General features: G+C 55.9%; 1 protein-coding gene across 1 annotated transcript; it reads right to left on the minus strand.

The window, feature by feature from the left end:
• Positions 1-26,736, minus strand: SLC25A42 (solute carrier family 25 member 42). Its single transcript, XM_021683091.1, has 8 exons — positions 26,709-26,736; positions 9,380-9,494; positions 5,648-5,753; positions 4,033-4,058; positions 3,058-3,224; positions 2,556-2,672; positions 1,811-1,962; positions 1-611 (listed from the first exon to the last, which is right to left on the minus strand). The coding sequence occupies exons 2-8, from the start codon at positions 9,458-9,460 to the stop codon at positions 304-306; spliced, it is 957 nt and encodes a 318-aa protein (XP_021538766.1). The 5' UTR covers positions 9,461-9,494; positions 26,709-26,736; the 3' UTR covers positions 1-303.

A 26,736-nucleotide genomic window follows, 5' to 3' on the forward strand; every position in this document is an offset into this window, starting at 1 on the left:
TCCAGCTCAGGGCATTTGGGGCAAGCCCTCCAGGAGGCAGGGCCAGCCCTGGGGAGGAGGGCTGGGGAGAGTGCGAGAGCCCCGCCCACCAGTCCCAACATTGCACTTCAAGGGCCGCTGGCTTTGGGGACCGAGGCCAGGCTCCCCAGCTTATTCTACGAGTTGCTCCGACGACGCGGTTCCCAGGGTGGAACCGATTACGCCGTCACTCCACAGGCTCAGAAAACAAAAGGGGTCAGTGGTCCACCGGCCGCACGTGGACACTCGGTTCCCTGTCTCGAGAGCTGCCGGCCCGCAGGGTCTCTAGCTCTGCAGGTGCCGCAGCAGGATCTGCATGAGGTCGAAGGTGGTGAAGCTGATGCCCACGGCGATGGGGCCCTTGAGCCAGTTCATGCTCAGGCCCTTGTAGAGGCCACGCACAGCGCCCTCCTCCCGCACAATGGCACGCAGCGTGTGCATGATGGAGGCATGCGGGTGACCCATGACCCCAGCCGTCTGCATGCGCCGCCGCACCACGTCCAGCGGGTACGAGGCTGACTGCCCGATGAGGCCGGCACAGGCCCCAAATATCATGCGCTCGAAGGGGTAGGGCTGTGGGCGGCCGCTGTACTCTGCGGGCGAGGGACAGAGGGGCCGCGTAAGCATGTGGCTGGGGGCAGGCACGCACCCCGTGCTGAATCCGCCCCGCACCTGCCGCTCACAATCCTTCACTGCTTTGGATCCAGACCCCCTGGCTCCCCGGGGCCTTCCCGCCCCAGCCTCCTCACCTCCCTGCCATTCCTTTTGAGAAGAAGTTTTTAAAAAGGCAGAAATGCACTAATAGTCATTTAACCAAGTCCCACCAGCCAGAGCGAGCTCATGTCTAATCACTCTCGTTCCCGTCTGCAGCCCTCTCCACCGCCCCCCCAAGCCTGCTCCGTGGGCACCCTCTGCAGGGATGCAGGGGCGTGGTGAGGCGAGCAGCTGCCAGGACAGGACATGTGGGCGGGATGGAGGAGGGCGCAGCAACCAAACAACAGGGTTCTTTAAAAATGTGTGCTTGTCAATTTAACGCGAGGCACTGACTCCAGTGAGACCACACTCTTCACTCGGCACACCGGCCGAACATGAAGGAATCTGCCCGCACCCGAGTGGGGTGGGTGCGTGGGCACAGGGCTGGGGAGAGCGGCAAGTGGAGTAAATCCCAAAACCTGGGGCTCACACCCAACACGCAGGGAGGCGCTCCGGGGTGTCTGCGGATCACTGACAACCTGGAAACACGTAAGGGCCCCCCCAGCAGGGGAGGCCCACTCTACCGCTCAAAGGACAACAGGACAGACCTTGGAAAGGGCGGTGGGATGGACTCAGAGGTGGCCTGGGGCCCTGCAGAGGGAGCGGGGCTGGGGGCGGGGAACACAGGACTTCAGAGTCACCTGGAACATGTGCTTTCTTTAACAAAAACCATCTTGGAACACTGTTGACACCTGGCCGCCCGGGGCAGCAGGTTCGGGCAGCGGTATACGGTTCTCTGTGCTTTTCTGCGCTGAGTTTCTCAAAATTACTACCACCCAAGAGGGCTCTTCCTCTTCCGGCTAGGTTGTACCCGGCTGCTCTGGGCACAAGGGGCTGCCACTGCGCTTGGTGACACTCAGGACTTCACCAAGCTGGTCTTAAAACTCGGCACGGGAGGTTGGGAGTCCAGCTGCCTCCGTGGTGGCTCGGTGTCTGTCTCATTCTGATTCGGACCTTGGCCGGGAGCCCGTCCCTCCCAGCGCAGGGACCTCAGTGGCCCGCCTCTGAGTCTGTGCGGCCCGCGCTCCCGGCTCCTTACCTCTGTGCAGGCTCTTGAGCGTCTCATAGGTGAAGAAGCTCAGCCCCGCGTAGGGAATGACCCCCAGCACGGTGGGCGTGAATCCGTGGTAGAGGGTCTTCAGGCCCTCTTCTCGGGAGATGCGGATGAAGACGTGAAAGATGTTGCTGTACCTGCAGGGCAGAGGGACGAGCGGGTGGGCTGTGGGCACAAAGAGGGGCCGCCGGCCTCAACTGAGCTCAGCCCCCTCCCGGAGTCCGGCGGGCCGGGGGCTGGATGCGGGTGCTTGCTTTAAGGAACACAACCGCGTCGCAAAAGCCTTGGCACTGGAGGTGGGGGGCAATGCGTGCCTCAGGCCGTATCCCACCTTCGCTGCCAGATCACTGGGGGAAAGGCCCTTGTCTTAACCACGGGCATTTGTAACCTATCTGTGCTAATTCAAAATGAAGACTTTGGGGGGCGCCTGGGCGGCGCAGTCGGTTAAACATCCAACTCTTGGTTTCGGCTCCGGTCATGATCTCGGGGTCGTGATCAGGCCCGTGTCAGGCTCCCCGCTCGGTGTGGGGTCTGCCTGGGATTCTCTCTCCCTCTCCCTCCGCCCCTGCCCCCCACCCTAATCTCTCTCTAAAAATGGATGCATAAATCTTAAAAAAAAAAAAGGAAGACTTTCGGTTCGATGTAAGTAGAAGATGACCCTTAGGGTGAAAGAACAATTACTGCTTTTCTGGGGCAGCTGCAGAACGGCACGCCTGGCCCGGGAACTCACATTTCTTTTGGGGTCACGGCCATCCTGGCTCGGACCAGGTCCAGGGGGTAGGTCAGAGAAGCAGCGGTCGTTCCAGCCAGTGCGCCCGCAAGGAGGCGGGGCCCAGGCGGCAGGGCTCTGAAAGAGGGGGCGGAGAGAAAGTGAGACCCCCCTCAAGATTTGGGGTGCCCACAGGTCTCGGCCAGTGGGGAGAACCAAGGAATGGCCAGGGGCTGGCTTCCTCATGGCCAAGCGATGGGGTCTCTTGAGTGGATGTCATTTTGAGGTTCCCATGGCTGCCTTTCCTTCCCGTCGGCTTGTGTGGGTGAATGAATGAAGCGCTCCTTCCCTCAGACACTGGGGGGGCACGGCTGGGATCACGGGTCCCGCTGGGACTTAGGTTCTGAGGGAAGAGCAGGCAAAGGACAGGACTTCTGCCATGGTGAGCGTGCGGAAGACAGGAGGGCAGGTGATGGGGTAGAGCCGAGAGGGTTTTGGGGGGCGGCTGGGGGCGGGCACTCACTCTCCGCGGAAGCCGTAGTAGCGGCCTAGGATGCGCTTGTACTCCTCGTGGGCGCTGAACTGGATGGCGGCGTAGGGCACCACGCGCACCATGGTGGCCGAGTTCCCGCGCCACAGGCTGAAGAAGCCCTCGTTGAGGTAGGTGAAGTAGAGGAGCCTAAAGGCCTCCTGGGGGGGAGGGGCACGGTCAATGCCCTTGCCTGCACCTCTCCCTGCTCCGCGGTGAACTGTGACTGGGGCCCACATTATCGATCCCACCACACCTTGCCTCCCCCATATTCTCTGGGCCCCATGTGGGGACCCCTCTCTCCCTAGTCCCCTAACCTTATGAACAGTAAAGTGAGCCAGGGCAAACCAGGTTTGCAGGTGACAGCCCCACACAGAGGGTGTTTGATTGGTCTGTCTGGTAGTCTAGCTTCTAAAGATATTCTTTATCTTTTCCCAAGAAGGTAATGCCTGCTCTCTGTTTAAAAATGAATCAAATGTGGGACGTCTGGGTGGCTCAGTTGGTTTTAAGTGTCTGCCTTCGGCTCAGGTCATGATTCCAGGGTCCTGGGATCGAGCCCCGCATCGGGCTCCCTGCTCAGCGGGGAGCCTGCTTCTCCCTCCGTCCCTCCCCCTCCCCCTGCTCTTGCATTTGCACTTTCTCTCTCTCTAACAAATAAATAAAATCTTTAAAAGAAATGAATCAAATGTGAAATCATGGGTTTATACCTCAAAGTCCTCTCCCCACCCCAAGGATGAGGCCAGAGTGGACTACATCCAGGCAGAGCTTGGGGTGCCAAGGGGCCTGGTGGGGGAGGCCTCGGTCCCCTGGCAGCTCGGGGAACTGGCTTGTGGGGGAACCAGAGGGAAAAAACACGTTGAAAAGCCTCTCCCTCCACCCCTGGGCCGTGTGCCTCCACCACCTCCTGCCAGCCTAGCAGGGCACATGGTGATGGCCTCAGAGCCAGGAGTTGGTGACCTAGTGGCTTACCTTGGCAGAAAATCTTTTTGAAGACACTGCAAAAAAAAAAAACAAACACAACAGAGACCATTAGATGTGAAGGACGGGACCTGGGTCTATGGGACCCCTAATGCAGGGGTCGGGTCTGAGCACGGGGAGTGAGAACAGGCACTGTGGAGGCTCCCCCGACAGGGGCCGACGTGCGGGGCATTCCCGATCACGGTCGCCCTCCTCCAGGGAACCTCCTCACCTGCTACGCCCCGCACCCCGGGGCCCAGGGCCCCTGGTACGTCAACTTATCCCCAGGCAGGGGAGCTGAGCTGCCACCTCCCTCCTGGGAAAAGTGAGGGTCTCTGCAGAGGCCTGTGCCTCTTGGGGTTGACATTCAGCACCCCGCACCCGGCTGGACCCCAATTCAACCAAACCCCTTTGAGAAAGGCCTCCTAGCCACCAGCCGTGCAGAGGAACTGAAGGGCCTGGGCCTCTCAGAACAAGGCCCGGGCGTGTTCGCTGCCGAGAGCCCGCCCTTTCTTCCCACAGGTGTGGGTGTGGCGCCCCACCAGCCTCTCCCACCCTCGCTGGCGGCTACCTCGCTCCCCGATGCCACGAGCGCTCCGCTGGCAGCCCCCCAACCCCCTGAGCCGCTGCAGCCAGCAGGGATCGTGGTCTTGCAGCCTCCCTCTCCTCGCTCCCGCAGCGTTGCGGAGTGTCTGCTGAGCTCCCAAGACACCCTCGTACCCGCATCCGTGCGGACGTGTATACACACTGAGGCCACCAGAGCTAAGCCCAGCTCCCTGCAGGGCGCTACGCTTTGCATTCGCTCCAGGTGACAAGGCTGCCGACGCATGGGGAGGCGGGTGCCCAGCCGCATGCCCTTTCCCACACCGGCTCGCTCCTTATGGAGGTTGATATTAACGTCCTGTTTTGTGGATGGGGAAACGGAGGCATGGGGAGGCTAAGGGACCAGCTCATGCAAGGGGGACGGCCTGGCTTGAATCTGCAGTCCCTTCCTCCCAAACAGTGGAAGGGCAGGGGTCCCAGCTTGTGACTGCCCTCTTGTAGGCACTGGTCACTGTCTGTGGGACAGAAAGGCCTCATCTCAGGGGACCCTGTGGCTGCTCAACCCAAGGAGGGAGCGTGATGGTCCCCAAAGGATATGTCTGTGTCCTTGAGCCCAGTACAAGTAAAGGTGACTTTATTTGGAAACAGGTCTTTGCAGATGTAATTAAATTAAGATGAGGTCATACTGGAGTGCAGTGGGCCCTAAATCCAATGACAAGTGTCCTTCTAAGAGGAGAAGACACAGACACGGAGGGGAAAGCAGAGACTGGGGCGCTGTGACCATAAGCCAGAGATGCCTGGAGCCCGGGGCGCTGGAAGAGGCAAGGAGGGCTCCTCCCCTAGAGTCTGCAAAACGAACCGACCCAGCTGGCACCTCGATTTCAGACTTCTGGCCTCTAGAAAGTAAGCTGCTTGGTTTGTGGTACTTTGTGATGGCAGCCCTGGGATGCCAACAGAGTTTCTAAGTCGATTTTAAAGAGGCATTTTTAAAGCCAATTTGCAGTGCAGATCGGCGGCTGTGGAGGAGGGGGGACTGCCGGGAAGCACCTCCATCACACAGGACAGACGGACAGAGAGCATTTACCTTGGAAGATGATTTTGGTTCGGTCCAGGGGAGCTACCGCCGTCTTAGCAAGAGCACCGGCCAGGGCCCCAGACAGGAGGGAGCTGAGAACTTGCCTGTGATCACTCTGCAAGAAAACACAGAATACAGTCTGTCAGGAGAGAGACAGGGACAGGGGTCGGCTCTGCTGGCGACCGCCCCCAGGAGGAGCATCTTCCTTCTGTCCCCTCGAGGGCTGTAAAAGGCAAAACTGTGCAAGCATCACAGCCCTGCTGGGCCCGGGGCAGGCTGTCATGAGTCCACCAGCCACAGAACCTGGGTGGGACATAGTGAAAACCTTCCTGGGGGACAGGGACCATCCGCATGAGAGGTGACCCACTGGCGGGGCTGTCCCATGAGTTTCCAACTTCTCAGAGACAGCCTAGGGCAGGACTGACCCCAAACAGAAGGGTCACCCCCCCCCACCAAGTGCAGACTCTGGCTGTGCCCACTGCCTGTGTGCACTGGACAAGGGCCCCTGTGGTCTGGGGATCAGGCTGATGTCGAGCAAGCAGACCCTGACTGTGTCCGTGTGACCCCATTCCACAACTTTCCATCAGGCCTGCGGTGGCCCGCATCTGTGGTTCTTTATCCAACCAAGGTGAGGGTGGCAGTGATGGTGGCCGGCCTGCATCACGAGGCCAGCCTCGGAGCCAGCACTTTCCCGAGTCTTCTCGACGCGCCCCGTGAGGAGTCTCACAAGAAGTCACCTACTCATCAGGTTGGAGTCTCTGTTTCCCCAGCTGACTCAGCCACAGAACTCTCGCCAAGCAATCACAGGGAGCACTGGGGACGGGAGGGGCTCCCATCTTCCCTGGCTCCACAGTGAGGAAGGACGGTGAGGGGCAGGTCAGTGATCCCAGGAGTCCCTAGAGTCTGACAGGAACCAGGTGCCCTGAGGGGCCTTGGGACACAGTGTGTGTGGGTAGGGAAGTGGGTACAACACCTCCCTGCCCCTGGGGCTGCCAGTCCACAGGGAGAGCCAGACATGAACTAAAGCTTTAGACAAACATGTAGAGGCACCGGGGTGGCTCAGGCGGTTAAGTGTTGACCTTGATTTTGGCTCAGGTCATGATCTCAGGGTCCTGAGATCAAGCCCCACATTGGGCTCCACACTCAGTACAGAGTCTGCTTGTCCCTCTCCCTCTGATCTTCCTCCTGCTCAAGCTCTCGCTCTCAAATAAATAAATAAATAAAATTAAATTACATTAAAATGTGTCGAGTCACCAATCCAGGATGGCTGTAAGGAGGGGCCTTAGGGTCCTGGGAGAACATGGGGTCGGGGGTGAGGGGCTGAGGTTGAAAGATGAGGTGCAGCTAACTGGGATATGTGTGTGTGTGTGTGTGTGTGTGTGCGTGCGTGAGAGAGAGAGATCATACAAGAAGGGGAGGAATGGAAAACCCAGGGGCCCAGGTGAGAAAAAGCCGGGGGTCCTGGGGGACCACAAGAAAGGCAGGGTGGTTGACACAGCAAAAGGGAGGGGGCATAGGGAGGAGAGAGGAGATGAAAGGAGGGTGGGGGCTGGACTCCAAGGAACCTGGGGGCTCAGCAAGCAGGCTGGTGTTTACCCAAAGAGAAATGGAAACGCACAGAAAGTAGACAGGCCATTTTAACTGTAACCAGAGAGGAGGCAGTGCATGCAGAAGCTCAGGGTGGAGAGATGGGGGCTAGGACTAGGGGACGGATAAGGGGCATTTGGGGGGTACAACTAGCAGCCTGGGTCTGAGTGGGCATGATGGGGTCCAGGGCCACTCCCCAGGTTTGCTCAGCTCAGCGGGTGGATCAGGGGTGAAGGGCTGGGCTCCAAGCCTGTCTGCACACCTGGCCTGAATCTGGGCTCTGTCCCGATTGCTTGTAGTGACTGATGGCCTCTCTGATCCTCCTTTCCTCGCCTCTGACACACTGACGTGCTGTCTCCTGGCCGGGTCTGGGTGCTCCCCGGGGCCATGATGCCCTACAACCCGGCCCTGTCCCTGGGGGGCTTCAGCTCCTTTCCCTTAATGTCCCCAGGACTTCCTCCAGCAGCCGGGCCCTCCCCTCCCCAGAGAAGCGATTTCCCACGGCAGTGCTTTCCCTCCTAAGTTTCTGAAGTGGAGCTTCACCTCTGGATTCCAGCTTCTTCCTGCACGGAAGCCTGTCACTGGGGGACCCCTGCCTTTTCTGGATCGCACAGCAAGGTTCTGGAGGTCTGGCTCCACCCGCTTTGTGAAGTGTGGATGTCAGGCGCCAGAAGGTTCGGCGGTGTTCCCGGCACCAGCTCCGAGGCCCAAACGGGTCCCAACCTCCTCTGGGGGTCAGCGTGATGACGGTTCACCTCGTGCACCGCTGGGAGCTGAGGGCGCACCCTACGGACGGTCCCTGCTGCTCTAGAGGCGAAGCCGAGGCGCCCCTTCCACGGCCTTTACTAGGCAGCTTTCTGGGCAGCCTGCGGTGCTCGCGCTCACGGGCCGGGCACGCGTGTCCTTAAACCTCACTCGGGATGTGGCACTCCGGGGATGTGCCGCGAGCCCAACTCCTGTGCTCGCCAGACGAGGCGGCTGCCGCCTTTGGCCAACGCTCCCAGTGACTCTTAAGTGACCAGGGCCAGCTGATTCTTCGAAGAGCTCGACGCTGGCGTCACGGAACCGCCAGGTGCGCCATATGCGTCAGACGGAGAGCGCGCGCAAGCGCAGAACGAGCCAGATGGCCCAGTAGAGAGCGAGCGGGCGATCCACAGACAGGAGCCACGCGGACTGTGAACGCCACGAGAAGATGCTCAGCTCCTTCACCAAAGACATGGGACCGGACACAGTAGGCTCCCCCCATCAGGCTGGCTGAGCGAACCAAGACTGATGGCGGCCGCGCGCGCCAGTGTAGCGGAAAACCAGCACTGGCTGCGTCCCAGAGCACGACGGCCACCGGGTCCGTGGCTGGGCACGTCCGCTCGGTGGGATTCAGCCCGCCCGCCAGGGGCTGGGGTGTTCGCTACACCATGAGGGACAGATGTGCGCGCTCTGGGGTTTGGCCTTGCTCCCGCGCATCCACTCCCAGCATGGCGACGGTGGCCCCACACGCTGACCCTACAAACCAGTCCTCCTGCCCATCTGGTGCTTCCCAGGGTGCCCTAGAATTTGAGGAAAGCTGGGGAAGGCCGGAGGATGATGCCGCTTCGGCCTTTGACCCCGTGGACTTTGAGAATGGCCCGTGGGCCCAGGCGCGGGGTTTCTGCGTGGGGCTGGGTCAGTCTGTGCTCCAGGTTCAGCCAGAAGAGCTTCTACCGGCTTCTTCGGTGAACGAGGACAGGGCTGACCCCATTTCTTTCAAAGGGAATATACCTTTTCTCCGAGAGAAGGGTGGAATCAGAGATGAACCTGAGAGAGGAGACTGGGAGCTGAGAGCACACCCTGCATGCGAGCGCCCGCCCGTGACTAACTCTCTCGTGCTCACAAATCCCAGCGAGAAAAGGAGTTCAAGGACACCTTTTGACTTCCTAGCCAAATTTGGGCGAGGTTCTGGCTTCTTACCAAGTGGCTGGGCAGACTGGATCCACATCACAAACGGGACTTTAAATGGAACAGAAGGAGGCCAACCTCCTGCACCCCCCTCTGCCAACGGCCTCCCGCCAACACAGCTCCACCCAGAGTGTTTGTTGGGGGGGGGCAATTTGCCATGGGGTGCAGGAACACAGAAGAGGGACCTCAGGAAAACGCCCATCGGGGAGGCAGGGTACTTGCCTTGGAATTGACGGGTGAGGGCAGGATGGCCTCGGCATCCTCACGCACACGCGCCGTACTCTCCTTCACACCATTACCCATTCCAGGCCAGCTCTGGGCGGCAGGAGACTCGGTCCTGGGAGAGAGGGGGTACGGTGAGACCTGGCGAGAGGAGGGCCAACCCGACCCGCCTCAGGCCTGTGACTCATCCCTGAGTCACCCGAAGCCAGAACTGCCCTAGCAGGGTGCTCTTCCCAGCCTGGCTTGTTTCCCTGCAGGGGAAGGACGCGGGCACCTGCATCCGAATGGCAGTCCCCAGCGCAGATCGCTTAATCACTGCCAAAAACCCTTCTCATCGGCTCTCTGACTTGATCATTACAAACAGGTCTCCGAGTTGTCTGTTGTTTTTTTTTTTTAACCCAGTACCACCTGGCAGATGGGCTCAGAGAGGTGAAGCCACCTCTGAAGGTCACACAGCAGGAGGCAGAGGTGGCCCCACCTGCCTGGACCCAAGCACCCACTGGGCTTTTGTCAGCTTGGACCTGAGTATCTATCCAAAGAAACACTTAGAAAATTACTCTCTTTCCTACTGCAAGTTTGCCCAATCTTTCTGGCCAGGCTTACAGTAAAGAGTCCTAATATTTGAGGATTCCTCCCCGGAAACCTCCATTTAACCTCTAGGTGGAAGTACCCACAAAGCTCAGGAAAGCTCAGCAAACCACAGTGAGGAGAATAGACAGAAAAAAGGATGAAGGACGAGTGTCACCAAGATGCCAACTGTGCACTGGGGTTCCTGGGGGTCTCGGTTCCCGTGCTTTAAGATTATCCTATAAATCGATGCACTTTCTTGTAAAATGATGCAAATGATGCAGACATCCCCTGAGCGGTCTGTGAAGGCCCCTCCTGCCCTCCAGGTCCTCCTGGGGACCCCACGTCAATGCCGGGGCAGAAGGCCCTAGAAAGCACAAACAGGATTCCCCTCCACTTGTCCTCTGCTGCTGTTTCCCATCTCAACTGGGCCCTGGCTCCAGGAGGAATGGCTGCTTCTAAGACAGGGAGGAATGAGCCCAGAGCACCCTGAGGTGCCAGGGAGGAACCAAACCAATGCGGGTGTGACAATGGGAGGGAAGAGAATCACAGAGCTGCCAGTGGCCAAAGCCGGAACGCTCTGAGCAACAAGCACTGGATTATAGCCCAAGGTATAAAATAAATATCCACAAGTCCACAGTTAGAAATAAATGATTAGGGGAGCCTGGCTGGCTCAGTCAGTGGAGCATGTGACTCTTGAGCTCAGGGTTGTGAGTTTGAGCCACACGTTGGGTGTGGAGATTACTTAAAATCTGGGGCACCTGGGTGGCTCAGTTGTTAGGTGTCTGCCTTCGGCTCAGGTCATGATCCCAGGGTCCTGGGATGGAGCCCCGAATCGGGCTCCCTGCTCCGCGGGAAGCCTGCTTCTCCCTCTCCCGCTCCCCCTGCTTGTGTTCCCTCTCTCACTGTGTCTCTCTCTATCAAGTAAATAAAAAATAAATCTTAAAAAAAAAAATAAAATCTTAAAAAAAAAAAAAGACATGATTGAATTCATAAATAAATGGGAAGAGGCAATCTCCCAGGCAGAAGAATCCCAAATAATTTGTGTAGCTGCTTTGCTCTGGAATAGGGGGAGTTCTCAAAACTGTCAAGGTCATCGAAAACAAGAAAGTCCGAGAAACAGTCTCAGCCCAGAAGAGCCTAAGGAGACGTGACGACTAGATGTCAGGTGGGATTTGGCGACGAGAAAAGGATATTAGGGAAAACTGAGGAAATCTGAATAAACTATGGCCTTTAATTAGTCATCTATCAGTATTTGCTCATTAGTTGTGACGAACGTACCAAAGTGAAGTGTTATTAGCAGGGGAAATTAGGTGTGTGGGGTGTAGGGGAACTGTTACCTTTGCCAATTTTTATATAAATGCCAAACTGTTCACAAACCCACAATGAGAAACTAGGCCCTAGGGAACTTTCCGAGCCAGCTGCTGGGGTATCAGCTTGTGGGGGGCACGGAGACTGTTTCACTCCCACCCGCAGCGTGGACAGCTGTGACTCAGCACCATCCCCAATGCTTTGGACCCCAGGGGACGGTCCCCACATCCAGGCATGCAGACGGATGGTGCAGCCTTCCTTAGGGCTGTGTTGGGGGCGTGGGCACGTTGAATGTGGACACATTCTGTGAAAAGTGCCTTCCTGAGAAAGCATCCAACCCTTTGGTCCCAGCCTCACGCAGCTCTGCTCTGTGGCCTCACCCTCCCTCCAACTCCTGCTCCGAGCTCCCCAAGAGACAAGAGCCGGTTCGAGACCGGCGGGCGGTGCTCTGCGTTGGGCAGACTGTGCAGGTTCAGAGGGGGCTGCCTGTCCAGCCTGGTGGACCTTTCTTCCCTCAGCTGTTTGGCTCCGGGACCTGCTGCGGGAACTCAATGCAGACCATTCACGAGGGGGCTTCAGCGTGGTGGATGCGGACAGAAATGACGTCGCCACACAGAGCCGTCACACCTACGACACCGTGTCACTGCAGGAGACAAAGTGCCCGAAGCAAGTCATGGGAGCCCCCCAGAGACGTCTCCACCCGCAACTTATGATTGGATTCCAGTGCGACTGCAAAAGGGTCTTTGCAGATGTAATTAAGGAAGGGATCGCGACATGACAATCCTGGATCATCCCGCCATCCAACTCGATCTGATCAGACAGAAGAGGAGACAGACAGGAAGGCCATGTGACCGGAGGCAGAGACTGGGGTGATGTGGCCACAAGCCGGGGATCCCCGGGAGTCAGTAGCTGGTACAGACAGGAGCCTGCCCTGGAGCCTTCAGAGACTGCATGGCCACACACACCTCAGTTTTGACCTTTTAACCTCCAGAATTCAGAGACTAAAATTGTGTTGCCTCAGGCCTCTGGTCTGTGGGGACTTGTCAAGGCAGCCACGGGACACTAAGGCTAAGGGCCCTTTTTAGGGAAGGGGGCGCCTAGGGCCCCCCAGCGCCGGAGAGTGGGCAGTCTCAGGCTGCCAGCCACTCACCTGGGTCCAGTGCCTCCTGGCAGCGCTCCAAGGCTCACAGGGTGGAGAGGAGATCCTGGCCCTGGGGGAGCTGGGGGGGGGGGTGGCCGGGGAGGACCTGGTGTTTGTCCCTCAGGCCAAATGCTAAGTTCTCTAAGTAACAAAGAGCTCTTCACTCTTTCAAATCAGTAACAAAACAAAACCAACTCAAGACAAAAAAAAGGGCAAAGAAGCAGCCAGGTCACCAGGAGACTTCTTTAAAATATGACAAAAAAAAAAAGAAGACAGATGCCCGACTGTGCTCGTAACGGAGAAAGGCAGGTGGAACCCTGAGTGAAGGGCTGTTTGCAAGTACGGAGGCAGTAATGAAGTGTGCATGAGGTGGGGGGGGCAAGGAGGGAGGCTGGGGGTGGCACCTCTTGGGGGGGGTCTGGCAAATGCCCTGGAACGTGTGCTCCCCAATACATGAACATGAGGACTCGGGGGCCGCTGAGGCTCCCAGCGAAGGGACAGAGGGAGCACGTGACTCACATCCCCACGGGGGAAGGCCACTCACCCTGTCACTAATGAGCAGACCCCATCTTGACGAAGTGATTAAGGTCAACACCACCGGGGAAAGGGCCCACCGGCAGCTCGCCTCCCCCACATGGTGCCCCAGGACGGACACGTGCCTTCAGCGGGATTCCTCCCAAAGGCGCAGGCTTCAGGCTAATGAGGAAGCAGCGGACAGACCACCCGGAGGGACGCTCCACAACGCCAGACCCACAGTTCTCAGCACAAGTCCAAAGGCTGTGGACGATGATGGAAAGGCCGAGGAGCCATCATGGGTCAGGGGACACGAGGCACATAGGATGACGAGTGCAACGTGGGGGCTTGGACCAGAAGGAGCACGTTAGGGGAAGCTCTGGGGGGGCCACAGTCCAGGCTGGAGGGGAGCCGCCCCATGGCGTCTGCCTATTTTCTAGGCCACATGACTGTATCCTGAATGATGCTAACATGGGGGGCAGCTGGACGAAGTGTCTACTGGAACTCTTAGGATTTCTACCACTGTTCTGTAAGCCTAAAATTATTTCAAAATAAAAAGCTAAAGAAAGGGGCGCCTGGGTGGCTCAGTCGTTAAGCGTCTACCTTCAGCTCAGGTCATGGTCCCAGGGTCCTGGGATCGAGCCCCGCATCGGGCTCCTTCCTCGGGGGGGGGGGGGTGGGGGGGAGCCTGCTTCTCCCTCTTCCACTCCCCCTGCTTGTGTTCCCTCTCTCGCTGTGTCTCTCTCCGTCAAATAAATACATGAAAAATCTTTACAAAAAAAAAAAAGGCTAAAGAAAAAAAATGCCTTATGAAAACCATGAGCTTCTGGATGTGCCAGAGGTTTCGGAGAAACACATTTGTCTGTGGCTGTTGAGGGGCGGGCTGGTGGGCTGATCTGGCTCCTCCTTGTCCACTTGGGGCCTCCAAGCCAGGGGCATAGTGTCTTGGGCTGGGGAAGGGTGCTGGCAGCCATGGGAGCCCTGTGCAAGGGAGTGGGGCTTCTGGTTTGTGGGGAGACCAGTGCCCTTCTTGGCAGGGAGAGGGGCGTCAGGCTGAGGCCTTCACCAAGGGCCCATCTGTGGCTCTGCACACGGGCTGAGAACAGGGTGAAGGCAGACGCTACACACAATGACACCATGGCGGTTTTATTAAATCCCTCTGCCACCGTGCTCGCTAATCCAGCCAGCCTTCACCACTGATATGGGTGCTGCTTTACCGATGGGGAAGTTACGGTAGCACGAGTCCTCTGCTGGAGACCACTATGGTGATAATCGCTGCCACTACCCATTAGGGGTGTCATGGTCACTGGTTTATCTCTTCACTTTGCTGATGCAACACGGAAAAACTTGGGTCAGACCAAGGGCAGAGGGAACTCCAGCCTTGACGCAGGACTCCAAAGTCATGGCCATATCCTTCTCCATGGAGCCCTGGCCCCCTTTCATCCTGAACGGTTCTCCTAGAGAACCACATGCCCCTTAAGACTTTGCTTAACCTGAAGGAACAGCAGGGTAGGGAAAGCAGGGTGGAAGGTCTGGCTGCCCCAATCGTCCCCCGAGGGCAACTTTTAACACAGAACATGGACAACCTGTTCAGAGAAGCGACCCAGACCTAAAGGGACAGCATGGGTTCCTGGGCTGCAATCCAAGGGGCCCAAGGCTCTGACCATGGGACGTGAGCCTGGAAGAGGCAGCCAAGGGCCGGCGGGGCATTCTGCAGGGACAGAAGTCAGAGTCCGCATCACCAAGGTGGGGCCCTGGGTAAGCAGTCCCTGCTGTGGGCTGGCACCTGGCAGAAGGAAGGTATGGGAAGAGGTCCCTGAGGGACCAAGGCCTGATGTCTGGAGGCCCGAGAACTTCCAGTCTTGAACTTGGAAGACAGCCCTGGTCTGCTGGTTCCCACAAGCCTGGAAGAAGCCAGCATAAATCATGTCTGGGAGTTGATACCCTGGGCCTTGCATGATTTGAAAAATCTAATATCCTGGGCACAACCTAAGATAATGAGGCACACGAGCAGGCTGGGCATTTGAAACGCATTTTGAAACACAGACATCTGAAAACACAGACAGAAGGTCTGACTGGGACGAACCCCGGCTGCCCTACCTTCTGCACGTGGGGACTCACATGAAACGTTGCTCAGGGCCTCCGAGGCTCTGGTTCCCTGGCAGTGGAGGTGAATTAGGGGCGGAGAATAGTGACACGTGGTGGTATCTGATAAAACAGAAAAATAAGAAGCAAGGGCCTCTTGAGACCCTCCAGTGCCACGGCCTGAAGAGTCAAGAAGGGCGACCACGAAAAGGGAGCCTGGCCTGAGGTGTTGGCCGTGAAGGGCCTGGGCTGGCCTGGTCAGTGACTGTTATTACGCCTGTTCCAACACGACTGTCCACAGAACTCCAGGCTTCTTTCGGTTTGGCCAGTTATTCCCCCAGTCACCCTTTTCTGCCCCAGAATCCCACCCCCTCGTGCCCTGAGCGCATCTGTCTGAGGTGTTTTCTCACCACGAGCTTGGGGTTGTGTGGTCTCGGGAAGACGTCGGAGGTGAGGAGAGGTGAGCCCTCCTCATGACATTATACCTGGGAGCACAGACTTAATCCAGGTGAGACTGACGTGGACCTCTGGGTTAAGGTGGGGTCGGCCAGCTGTCGGTCCCCCTGCTGAGCGACCCTGTTCCAGACTCTTCTCTTGGAACCAGTGCCCCCTGGGATGGGGGTGCGTGTGTGTGTGACAGGAGTTAAGCTCCCCTCCCAGAGCGGGAGAATTGACATACATGACTAGGAATTCTTACACAAGAACTGTGGTCTCTTCTCCCCAACTGATTTACTTCTTCAGCCATTTATTCAGATCAGTAATGACCTTGTGGATGACCACTTTATGCTCTGGGTTAAAACAAGATGCTCTGTTACTTCCTTGCTGCTCCAATCTTCCAACGCGGGCCACAGGCTGAGATGTCCTCTGCCTACCGCAGGTGGGGGGGCAGGTTTGGTAGGGCAGTGGGGGGGGACGAGGGCAATGGGGGGACTGACCCCACGCAGATGACAAGGGGTAGTCCAAAGGATCCCAGCAGCTGCAGGAGCTGGACCAGGTGTGCTAAAGGACAGGTGTTAATGTGTGCCTGAGGGCCCCAAGACCGATGCAGCAGACGCAAAAGTGAAGCAGGGTGATACACGGCCAGGTGGTGCAGGGCCAGGTGCAAGCTCCTGTCTGAGGCCCAGCTCTGCTGCTCATCATCCTGGCCCTTGTTGCTCCCATGTCTTCTCTCCACTCCACTTGCTCACCGTGTTGCTCTGGCTTGTGGGACCCACCCCCGGCCCTAGTTTCCCCCAGGGCACCCTGGGTTACCCAGTGACTGGGCAGAGGGCACCGAAGGGAATTCACTCCTTTGCTCCCAGTAAGAGGAGCCCACACAAGTTGGAATGGTGCTGCTGGGCAGGGCCAGGGCTTGGCCAGACTGGGAGCCTGTGAGTGGGGGCTAAAGGTTCTAGAATCCTCTTGTTCTGACACTTGGAGGGATGGTTCTAGAAAGGGGAGCCTTAAGGACCGGCCTGCTCTGGTCCAGTATTTACACCCCTCTGGGGTTGAGTCTGATGAACTGTGTGCCTGCTGAGTACACACTCTGGGGAGGTGGCACCGCGGTGGGTGGGGGAGATGGCCTGGGGAGTGTGGGCAAATGGCCCACAGGGATGCTGCTGAGTGGGGCTCTGTGGTGGAGAGATGCAGGGCAGGGTCTGTCCTGGGGTCTGGAAAGGCTTCCTGAGGAATGCACAGGGTGGGAGTGGTGGGAAGGAGCACCCCGGGTGGCCAGAGCAGTGAGAAAGGGGACCCCCAAGGCTGGAGCCAGCTCAGGCTGAGTGCACGGCAGGCCATCTAAGGCTCTGCTCATGGGAGAGCACAAAACACCCCCACCCCACAACACCCCTGCTGGTGCTTCCACCTCTGGACCCCAGCCAGGATGATCCCCCCACGTCTCCCCTAGTGCCTCTCTCAGTGTTGGAGACCCTGAGACCTCATCTGGGAACTCTGAACGTCCTATCTCACAGTGATGTCGAGCACCTTCTGTGAACACCACCCAGACGGCCACCCACAGAATGAGTTCTCGCACGTGGTACAGTCACACGACCGGGTGCCACACAATAACAGAAAAGGACAAGCTGCTGCCACATGCAACGACAGGGACAAGCATCGGACATAATAGTGGAGAACGAGAAGCCAACACGAAAGACTGTGTACCGAATGAGTCTAATCCAAGCACAGTAACAACCTGGTCTGTCCCTACAGTGGCATGTCACTGAGCTTTAAAGAGGAAGGACATTCTGACACATGCTACACCGTGGATGAACCTTGAGGACATCATGCTAAGTGAAATGAACGAGTCACAAAAAGACGGATATTTAATTCCGCTTATATGAGGTCTCTAGAGTCCTCATATTCATAGAGACAGAAACCAGAACAGTGGGTGCCAGGGACTGAGGGAGGGGAGTGGGGAGTTAGGGTTTAATGGGGACCGAGTTTCAGTTTGGGAAGATGGAAAAGTTCTGGAGAGGGATGGTGGTGATGGTTGCACACCAATGTGAATGCACTTAACGTCAATGAACTACACACAAAGCAAAGTTGAAGACAGTACCTTTTACATTATATATATTTTATCACAATTAAAAAAAAATCCAGGGACGTCTGGGTGGCTCAGTCAGTTAAGCATCTGCCTTCGGCTCAGGTCATGATCCCAGGGTCCTGGGATCGAGTCCCGCATCGGGCTCCCTGCTCCGCGGGGAGCCTGCTTCTCGCTCTGCCTCTGTCTCTCTCTCTGTCTCTCATGAATAAATAAATAAAATCTTAAAAAAAAAAAAAAAATCCAGCACAGGGCGCCTGGGTGGCTCAGTCGTTAAGCGTCTGCCTTCGGCTCAGGTCATGATCCCAGGGTCCTGGGACTGAGCCCCACATCGGGCTCCCTGCTCTGCGGGAAGCCTGCTTCTCCCTCTCCCACTCCCCCGGCTTGTGTTCCTGCTCTCGCTATGTCTCTCTCTGTCAAATAAATAAATAAAATCTTAAAAAAAAAAAAAAATCCAGCACATACAATAAAGCATCAGCAGTGATAAAGACCAGACCAGGGTTAGCTTTGGGAGGTAGGAGAGGGAAGGGTCGCGGAGGAGCCAGCTGGGGGCTTGAAACGCTCTGTATCTTGATCTGGTCTCACATGTGAACACACGTGGAAAAGTTCCTTGAGCTGTACAGGAGTCACTCACTTTACTGTACGAAACTTATACCGCAACAAAACAAGTTTAAACATTAAAAAAGAAAAACCCTTGGGACGCCTGGGTGGCTCAGTCGGTTAAGCGTCTGCCTTCAGCTCAGGTCATGATCCCAGGGTCCTGGGATCGAGTCCTGCATCGGGCTCCCTGCTCCGCAGGGAGCCTGCTTCTCCCTCTGCCTCTGCCTCTCTCTCTCTCATGAATAAATAAATAAAATCTTTAAAAAAAAAAAAAAAGAAAAACCCCAAAGCTGCCAGCCTCTCCCAGGCCAACTGACCGTGAGCCTGAGCACTGTGTTCTTAACTCCCAGGGGACCCTACTGACACCAGAGGGACAAGACACACTGCTCACTATTGCTCACCTTCCTCCTCACCTGTGAAGAACACCTGCTGATTATTTTGGCAATGACCAAAAGCCCAGAGGAGATGTCTAAGCTCCTAGAAGGCAGGCCACACGTGCAGTGGACATCTGGCCCCTTCTGGAGATAGCACACAGGGCAGCCACACACTCTGCCTCTGCCACCTTGGAGAAGGGGGAGCTGACCCTTCCCTTGACTCCAGGGTGACCCAGGTGGCCCTCAGTTTGGAGCACCAGACCCAAAGACTGGGAGTTTTGAAGGAGCCACTGGGCCAGAGAAGTCCTCTTTCTCTCAGGAGGGAAAGCAGGTAGGCCCTGAGGGTAGTGACACAGAGCCAAGACCAGGGGGAGGGGGGATGGATGTCTGCTGAGCTGGGGTGTCCTGGGGCCCAGTGGTGCTAGAAGAACCTGGGAGCTACCAAAGAACAAGGAAGGTGCCAGAAGCACTTAGACTTTTCCCACCCCGGAGACCACAAAGTTCCCATTCCAGTTCAGCCAGTTTGAGATGGGTTTCTGTCCCCTGCACCTCCCCCAGAGCCCTGACCCATGTGTTTCCCGAACATTCTTCCAGCCCTGGGCTGCATTTCCAACCATGGACAATGGCCGCAGTGGGCCCAGCCCCAGTATGTTCTCTGGAGGTACCTTTAACAGGTACCCATGAACTGGGATTCAGGCGCCAGAGTCTTCCCCAGCGGCAGGGTTAAGAATGAGGGGTCAAGTGCAGTGGGCTACCTCTGCCCCACATACCACCAGCAGGCAGCAGTCACAGACCAGCCCTAATGAACAAAAATTCATTTTTTCATATCATATTTCTGTTCAAGCAATCTTTCCACTCATCAAAAAGCGAAGCAAAGCAAAGCAAAGCAGGATGGAGGGCAATTCCGCAACCTAACATACTGAACAGCATTGTCTAGGAAACGGGCACCTGCGGTTCTGGGATCTTAAGTAGCCCAGTCTGTGAGCACCCCCGCTGCAGCAGCTCCCCGTGTGCATCCATCCTGATACACACACACACACACACACACACACACGTGCCTGACTCCCTCAGAAGCTCCCTGGCCGGGGCCACCATTCCTGCTGGTGAGTGCTGCATGCGCCAGCCCGCGGGACGGAGGAAATGTTTGCACAAACGGGGGCGTTTCTCAGTTGATGGAGTTTACAAGCAGTCCCAGAACAGATCCTGTAATCTCTCAGTAAACGGAAGCCAATTAACATCCTATCTGCCTGCTGATAAAGGCTGTTTTCTTTTCCAGTTAATGGGCATTAACTTCTGCTATTAAGAGAGCGGTAGCATCTTACATAATGGCTGTGCCGGTTAACCCAGACCCGACCAGCTGTCTCTCCCTGCTGCACTCCCTTCTACTTGGGCCTTTCAGACCAACTGGCCTCTGCAACCTTGTGCTGCCGTCTCTACGGGTCAGACACTCAGGCATTCGCGTCCTGCAAGATGCAGAACATCCTACTGTCAATCACTGTCCCGGGTCCTTGCAACACAGGGCTGCTGACACCTGTTACCAACTGCACTTGGGTGACCTACAACAAACCAAGGCCCTCAACACTACTCACAGCCCTCTGATAAGAGGGTGCACTTGTGTAAAGCCCTCACCCCAAAAGTCTTGTGTTTTCGCCACGGGGAGCCTAGCACAGTGCTTGCATCTACTCAGTTATTTGCTGGATGAGGTAATTAATTTTTTGGACATACCAAGTTTTGCTTTGGCTGTAGTCTGTCCACCCTGTGCCTGGCAAACTCCTCCGCATTCTTCAAAGCCCTTCCTAAATGTCCTGGCCTCCCCTCCCAAAACTTAGTTGCTCTGCCCTATATTGAGCACTCTATGGTTCCCTGCTGCACGAGACGGGGCCACTTTCCACTGGCTTCCCCTGCTGGGCTGGGGGGCGCGGGTGTCCGTGGAGGGCAATGGCCTGGGCTATGCTCAGGGTCCTTGCTTAGCAAGCAGTCAGAGACATATAACTGCCAACAGGGGCTTTTGCCATCTGTCTTTGGCCCTTCAAGCACCCTTCCCACGGCAGCAGAAACGTACTTCTAGCCTGTCTGCCTAATTCCCCAAGTAGGAGCATGTACAGGCTCCCAGCCACACCATGCTGGTGTTATGGGAAGATGGGGTCCAGCTTGTGACCTTGGCCATGTTACTAAACCTCCCCAGGCCTCCGTTTCCATCCGTTACTATATTCCCGGGGTGGCAATGCTCAAGTGGGTCATGGGTGTGGGTAAGTATCATTCTGCCTTATAAGGAGTCAGACGGAGCTGGGATGGAGCCCATCTCACACCACCCGGCCCTATTGAGCAGGCCTCACCAGTTCCTAGATCTCACCGTTCAGCCTGCATCCCCCACGCCAGGGCCTCTGAAAGAGCTAAGCATTGGTCTTGGGTGTCTAGCATCCCTCCACCCGCTTTCTCCAGGTTCATCTCCCCAGAGTGTTAAACAGAAGCCGGCTGGCGGCGCCCTGCTGCCCCCACCTGACAACGGGGCCAAGCGCCTGCCGATGCGAGCGCCCCTGTCTGGGACAGCGGGCGGCGATGTCTCCCACTCTGACATTCAGGCTAACCGACGCCTGGCTTTGACCCGTGTGCTCCAGGCCAAAGGGGCTGCTCACAGCCCCCAAACCTATCCCTTCTTCAAGGCCTGGCTCCTACATGCCCCCTTGCCAGCCCAAGGCTAGACCAGCCACTGGCTAAGGCCTGACCAGTAATGGGTCCTGTCTGCCCGTGGCGCCGGAAGCCAGGCCCGCCAGCCCTGCTCCCTGCTCAGTGGGGAGTCTGCTTCTCCCTCTGCCTGCCGCTCCCCCTGCCTGTGCTCTCTCTCTCTGACAAATAAATAAAATCTTTTAAAAAAAAAAGAAACATATATATTGTCTTTTTCCACTCATCCCATGGCAAAGGCACGTGACCTAGAGATGGAATAACAGTGATGACTGTTATCTGTCAGGAGCGCTCCAGGGGCACATTTCATCAGGGAAGGCTTGCAACTGGTCACAAGGTGTCTCCTGTCCTGGTCCTGGTCCCCTGTGCTGGGGAAGCAAGCACAGGCTGCTATGGGCTCTAAGCTCAGGCATGGTGACCATGCCTTGCTGGCAGCAGCCTTGAGGTGAGTCCCCTCCTGTGCCTGTCATGGGCTCCATGGACCAGGTCCCTCAATCTCCTCTCAAGCTCAGTGCCTTGGGCCTAAAAATACCCAGGCTCTCTTGTTCCCTTTGCTTATAATTCTTTGCCATCTAGCTAACTCCTTGCTGGCTTCAGATCTCTAAGAACATTCCCCTCCCTGAGTTAGCATCCCAATCCTCTGCTAGAACTCATCAATTACAGAGCCCCAATCACTTGGTGAGATCTGCGTCCCCTACCCTTCTGAGCCCCAGTGTTTCTGCCTCCTCTGCACCTGTCCCTGTCCCACAGGTGTTTACAGACTGTAGAAGAACGGTATGGTCACCCAGGCTCCAGGCACCGTGGTGGTGTTTCGCTGTGGCTTACAGAAGCCCACGTCTAGCAGTGGCAGAAAGCATGAGTGCCACCGGTGACTTGCTTAAGGGACAGGGGTCTGGATTCTGGCTGACCTACATCCATCTTGGCTCCCCTTATGTTCTCCCCTTGGTGACCCTCTATAAACTGGGATGATCTAGGACCAAGCTCACAGTTTGGTAAGCACATGCCAAGGGAGGGCAAAGAGCAAAACATACATATACATTCACTTGCCTGGGTCCTTGCTAGCTCTGGGTAGATGCCTCCACCTTCCAGTAGGACGGCAGGTGAATGAGGGGCTGCACTCTCCAACGCTACCAGCCCTGTTTTGCCTGAAACAGCAGAGGTGGCTAGACAAGCACTTCTTTGAATAACATCCTGGCAGAATTTCTGGCTTCACAGCTGGAGGGGTTAAATGGTGTCCCCCACCAAAGTTCATGGCCATCCAGAACCTCAGAAGGTCACCATATTTGGAAATAGGGTCTCTGCAGGTGAAATGAGTTAAGGATATTGAGATGAGATCATACTGAATTTATGGTGGGCCCTAAATCCCATGATGGGTGTCCTTGTAAGAAGAAAAACACACAGGAAAGAACGTGGGTGTGAAGATGGAGGCAGAGAATGGGATGATGTGGCTGCAAGCCAAAACCCCAAGGACTGCCAACAGCTACCAAACCAGGAGAGGGGCCCAGTAAGATTCTCCCTCAGACCCCCAGTAGGAAATGACCCTGCAGTCTTAGACTGTTTTGGCCAGTGACAGAAGACTGTAGACTGGGTGGCGTCTAGACAACAGAAACCTATGTCTCACAGTTCTGGAGGCTGGGAAGTCCATGATCAAGGCGCCAGCAGACTGGGTGTCTGGTGAGAGCCCTCTCCCTGGTCCACAGATGCCTTCTTGCTGTGGCTCACAAAGCAGAAGGGGTGAGGGCCTTTTTTATACGGGCATTAATCCCATTCAGGAGGGCTCCACCTTCATGACCTAATCACCTCCTCAAGGCTCCACCTCCTAATGCCATCACGTTGGGGATTAGCTTTCAACATACGAATTTTAAGGAGATAGAAACATTCCATCTCTAGCACCTGCTAACGCCTTGATTGTTACAGCAGCCCCAGGACACTAACATGACTTGGAGTCTAAGACAACGCTCCTGGTACTGGCTGGTGACCTGCCCATGGCCCTGAGGTCACTCCCCCCACTCCCCCCCGCCCCCCGCCGGACCTCTCAGGCCGCCCTCCTGACACAGCTCCGACAGAAAACCGGGCTTCTGCTGATCTTTGCTGAGACCCTGGAATCCAAGCACTCAGCTGCAGCAAAAGGTACTCAGGGAAGAAAACAAACGTTGACAAGCATATTTTAAAAATAGCGCAGTGACCAGGGAGGGGCTGCTGGGGGCCATGTTCTACTTCTTCAGCTAAGTGTTAGCTTTGTTATCCTTTACACTCTCTTCTCATGTGCACATTATAAACTTTTTATTAACAAGTATCTCGCACTTCAAATAAAGAATATAATGCATTTTTAAAAGAGCTGGTTTGCAAAACCCAATCAAGCTAATAGTTCCGATCATCTCAGTATTCCTCTAGTGTCTAACCAAGTGCCAAAACAGAAGAACAAAAACAGGATGACAGGTAGGAAAAGGCCTGACCTCAGTCTGATGATGCCCTCCACCTGGCACCAATAGTGGGAAATAGCGGACAACTTCCCCAAAAGATTTAACATCTGATTTATCACAATCTCAACTGACAGTCAAATTCTTTTGCCGGATCCAAGTGGAAAAACAACAACTTAGTAACAGCCAACTTTTTAAACCTCCCCTGCCAGGACTATGGCCAATGCCCATGTCTCTCTCTTGCAAGGAACGCCCCCGCCCCCCAAACCCAAGGTTTCCTCCAGAGCTCCACAGAGGAGGGACTCAAATATTCCTTGGACTGAACTTTAGTCCAGCTGGGGAAGAGAAACAGAGATACAATGTTTAATCACCACTGCACAGGCCAGAACACAAGAGTTGAACAGAAAGCCCAGAAGTGGTGTTCAAAAGATCTCTCGGGCTGCGCTTTACCTATCAGATTGGAGAAACCAGGACACTTGATAGTAACTGTTCTGGCCGCTGGGAGAGGAAATAAGCAATCCAGTTTCACAGCTGAGAGAAAACTGATGGCAGCACAAACTCTCTGGAGGAACATTAACCATTTCAATGGACATACCCTTTGGCCTGGCCACTCCTAGGAAACTCCCCGAAGACCAGGTTTCGTAAGTATCTGGGCTCGAGCCCCACACACGTTCATTGCATATTTGCTCATGCATGCGTCCATCTATTCATTTCACCTCAGTTTGTAGGAGAAAATATGAGTGACAACTTCAGCAGTCGTCAGTAAGGGACTGGCTGTAACTCTGGCACACCCATTTGATAAAAATCTCATGTAAATTTAACAGGGGCTTAAAAGAGGTGGGGGATATACATCCCCTCCCCTCAAGCCATAGACTATCTCTGGAAGGAAATGGGGCAAGTTAACAATGGATGCTTCCGGAAGGGTACTAGGTGCAGACAAACCTGCTTGGTTTTCACTGTATGTCCTTTTGTACTTTTTTTTTTTACCATGTACATCAATTACCTTATCAAAGTTTACATATTTGCATATGTATATATATGTAACGTGTATACATTTGTAGTATATAAAACGTGAGTACGTGTACAGATGAACGTGTACATGTATACACCTACATCTACATACACATGCACATACATAAACACACACATTTTAAATGACTCCTTTTGAATGTGGGCAGAAAACCCCATTGGCTTTAGTTTCTTTTTTTTTTTTTTAAAGATTTTATTTATTTGAGAGAGAATGAGAGAGAGCACATGAGAGGGGGGAGGGTCAGAGGGAGAAGCAGACTCCCTGCCGAGCAGGGAGCCCGATGCGGGACTCGATCCCGGGACTCCAGGATCACGACCCGAGCCGAAGGCAGTCGCTTAACCGACTGAGCCACCCAGGCGCCCCTGGCTTTAGTTTCTACAGGAGAAGGTGACGGTGACATGACCCTTTGGCTCATTCTGGTGGGAGAGACAGAGGGGGGTAAGAGGTGCTATGCAAACCTTACAGGAAACCGCACCATGTTATTACTTTTCCACAACAAAGCTACCGTCTTCTTCTATGCTGCACACTTGCAAATCATACTCCAGGGAACTTCTAAAGTTCCAGAAAAATTATTATTCCCAGCACCTCACCAGGCTCCAGTTTTACAGTTTGGCTCTAGGTGGCTGTTAACATTAGCTCTCCTCACTCTGAAGAGTGTTTCCTTACTCTCTAGGTTTATCGGCTTTAAGGGCCCCAGGAGTTCTTGAGGGTCAGCAAGGGGCTTCGGTCTGCAAGAGCTGGGGCCAGAGCCTGGAAGCTGGCACCTCCCTTGGGTGCCACTGGAGGCACCCAAGGTGTTGAAGTCCCGCTCCTGCAGTGTCCCCGCCCCCACCCAGCCCCAGGACACAGAGACACGTGCTACAGCAACGTTCAGGGGCCCCCCCTTCCAGCTCAGTCTTTCCGGACTCAAAGTCATGACTCCTGAGGAACAGCTGCAGGGAAGGAGGGGGTCCCCTCCCCTGCCAGCCCCTCAGAGATAAGCACAACAGATGGGCAAAAATGGGGAAGGTCTACAGAGAAGGGTCAGCAATGCTCAGGGAGGGATGGGCTCTGCCTCCCCAGTTCAAGTCTCTTTAGGTTTTGTTGCTGGTCAAATGGAGATAATTCTAGTTTCGCCTGGCCAAAGGGATTATTGTAAGCCTGGAAATCACTTTACAGACTGTCATAAATGAAAAGATAACATCTGGGTGGGCTTTTCTTTTGGGTGGGGGAGGGTGCAGTTATCCTGAGAGAGCTAGGCTCGGGTGAATGTTGGGGAACCTGGGTGGGGGGGGTGCGGTTCAAGGATTACAGAGAGGCACAAACATAGGTACACATGTAAGAAAGTACGGGTGGGGGACAGACTGGGGGTGTGTCATGGAGAGAGGGCCTGGAAAGGCACAGAGCAGGTGGAGGGGTGGGGGAGAGTACTGAGGGCCCTGACCCAAGTGGCTGAAGGGAGGAAGCAAGAGAGAGGGGAGCAGACCTGGATGTGAGCAAAATCAGTGAGGGGATATAACCCCGCCCAGGTGTGAGTGGGGGGCCACGAGTTCAGCATCATAGGCTCAGGCATGGGTGGAGGGGGTGTACGCCCAGTGGCAGAGGTGGGGGTGCATGGCTCTGGGTGTGGAGGTTTCATCAAGAGGAACAATTTTAGGTGATGTGGGGGGTGTCCATGAGTGCGGGGGCGGTGGCAGGTGTGTGGGGGAGAATATTGGTGGGGACATGAACTCAAGTGCGTGTGGGTGTGAAGATCCAACTATGCCGAGCGCCTGGGGACACGGCCCCAGAGGTGTGGGGGATGTCAGCGAGGTGGACAGTCTCAGGTGTATGGGGGGGGTGTTGTCAACAAGAAGGGACGTGGTGTCAGGCGTGTGTGGACTGACCGTGAGGGTTCAGATCCGGCTGGGAGGGTCCCCAAGGAGCACCAGACGCGGGGTGTACGGGAGGGCTTTAACCTCTCCCTACCCCTGCGACGCTGCTGTCACGCCCTGCCTCGCCCGCCCCCGCCCCAGGACCCACGACAAGACCGTGCCTCGCCCTGGCTCGGCCCGAGGGGCGCGGGCCCCCGGGCGCCTGCGCCACCCCGCGCCCTCTGCTCCCCCTTACCGGCTAGGACGCGTCGCCTTCACCACCA

This window comes from Neomonachus schauinslandi, chromosome 1 (assembly GCF_002201575.2).
Source record: "Neomonachus schauinslandi chromosome 1, ASM220157v2, whole genome shotgun sequence".
Taxonomy (NCBI): domain Eukaryota; kingdom Metazoa; phylum Chordata; class Mammalia; order Carnivora; family Phocidae; genus Neomonachus; species Neomonachus schauinslandi.

Bases quoted from the DNA above. Each gene is read 5' to 3' on its own strand.
- SLC25A42 (XM_021683091.1), bottom strand. From the start codon at position 9,460: ATGGGTAATGGTGTGAAGGAGAGTACGGCGCGTGTGCGTGAGGATGCC. The intron at 4,059-5,647 runs GTAAATGCTCTC...TTTTTTTTGCAG, and splicing joins AACCAAAATCATCTTCCAAG to TGTCTTCAAAAAGATTTTCT. The intron at 612-1,810 runs GTAAGGAGCCGG...CCTCGCCCGCAG, and splicing joins GCTCAAGAGCCTGCACAGAG to AGTACAGCGGCCGCCCACAG.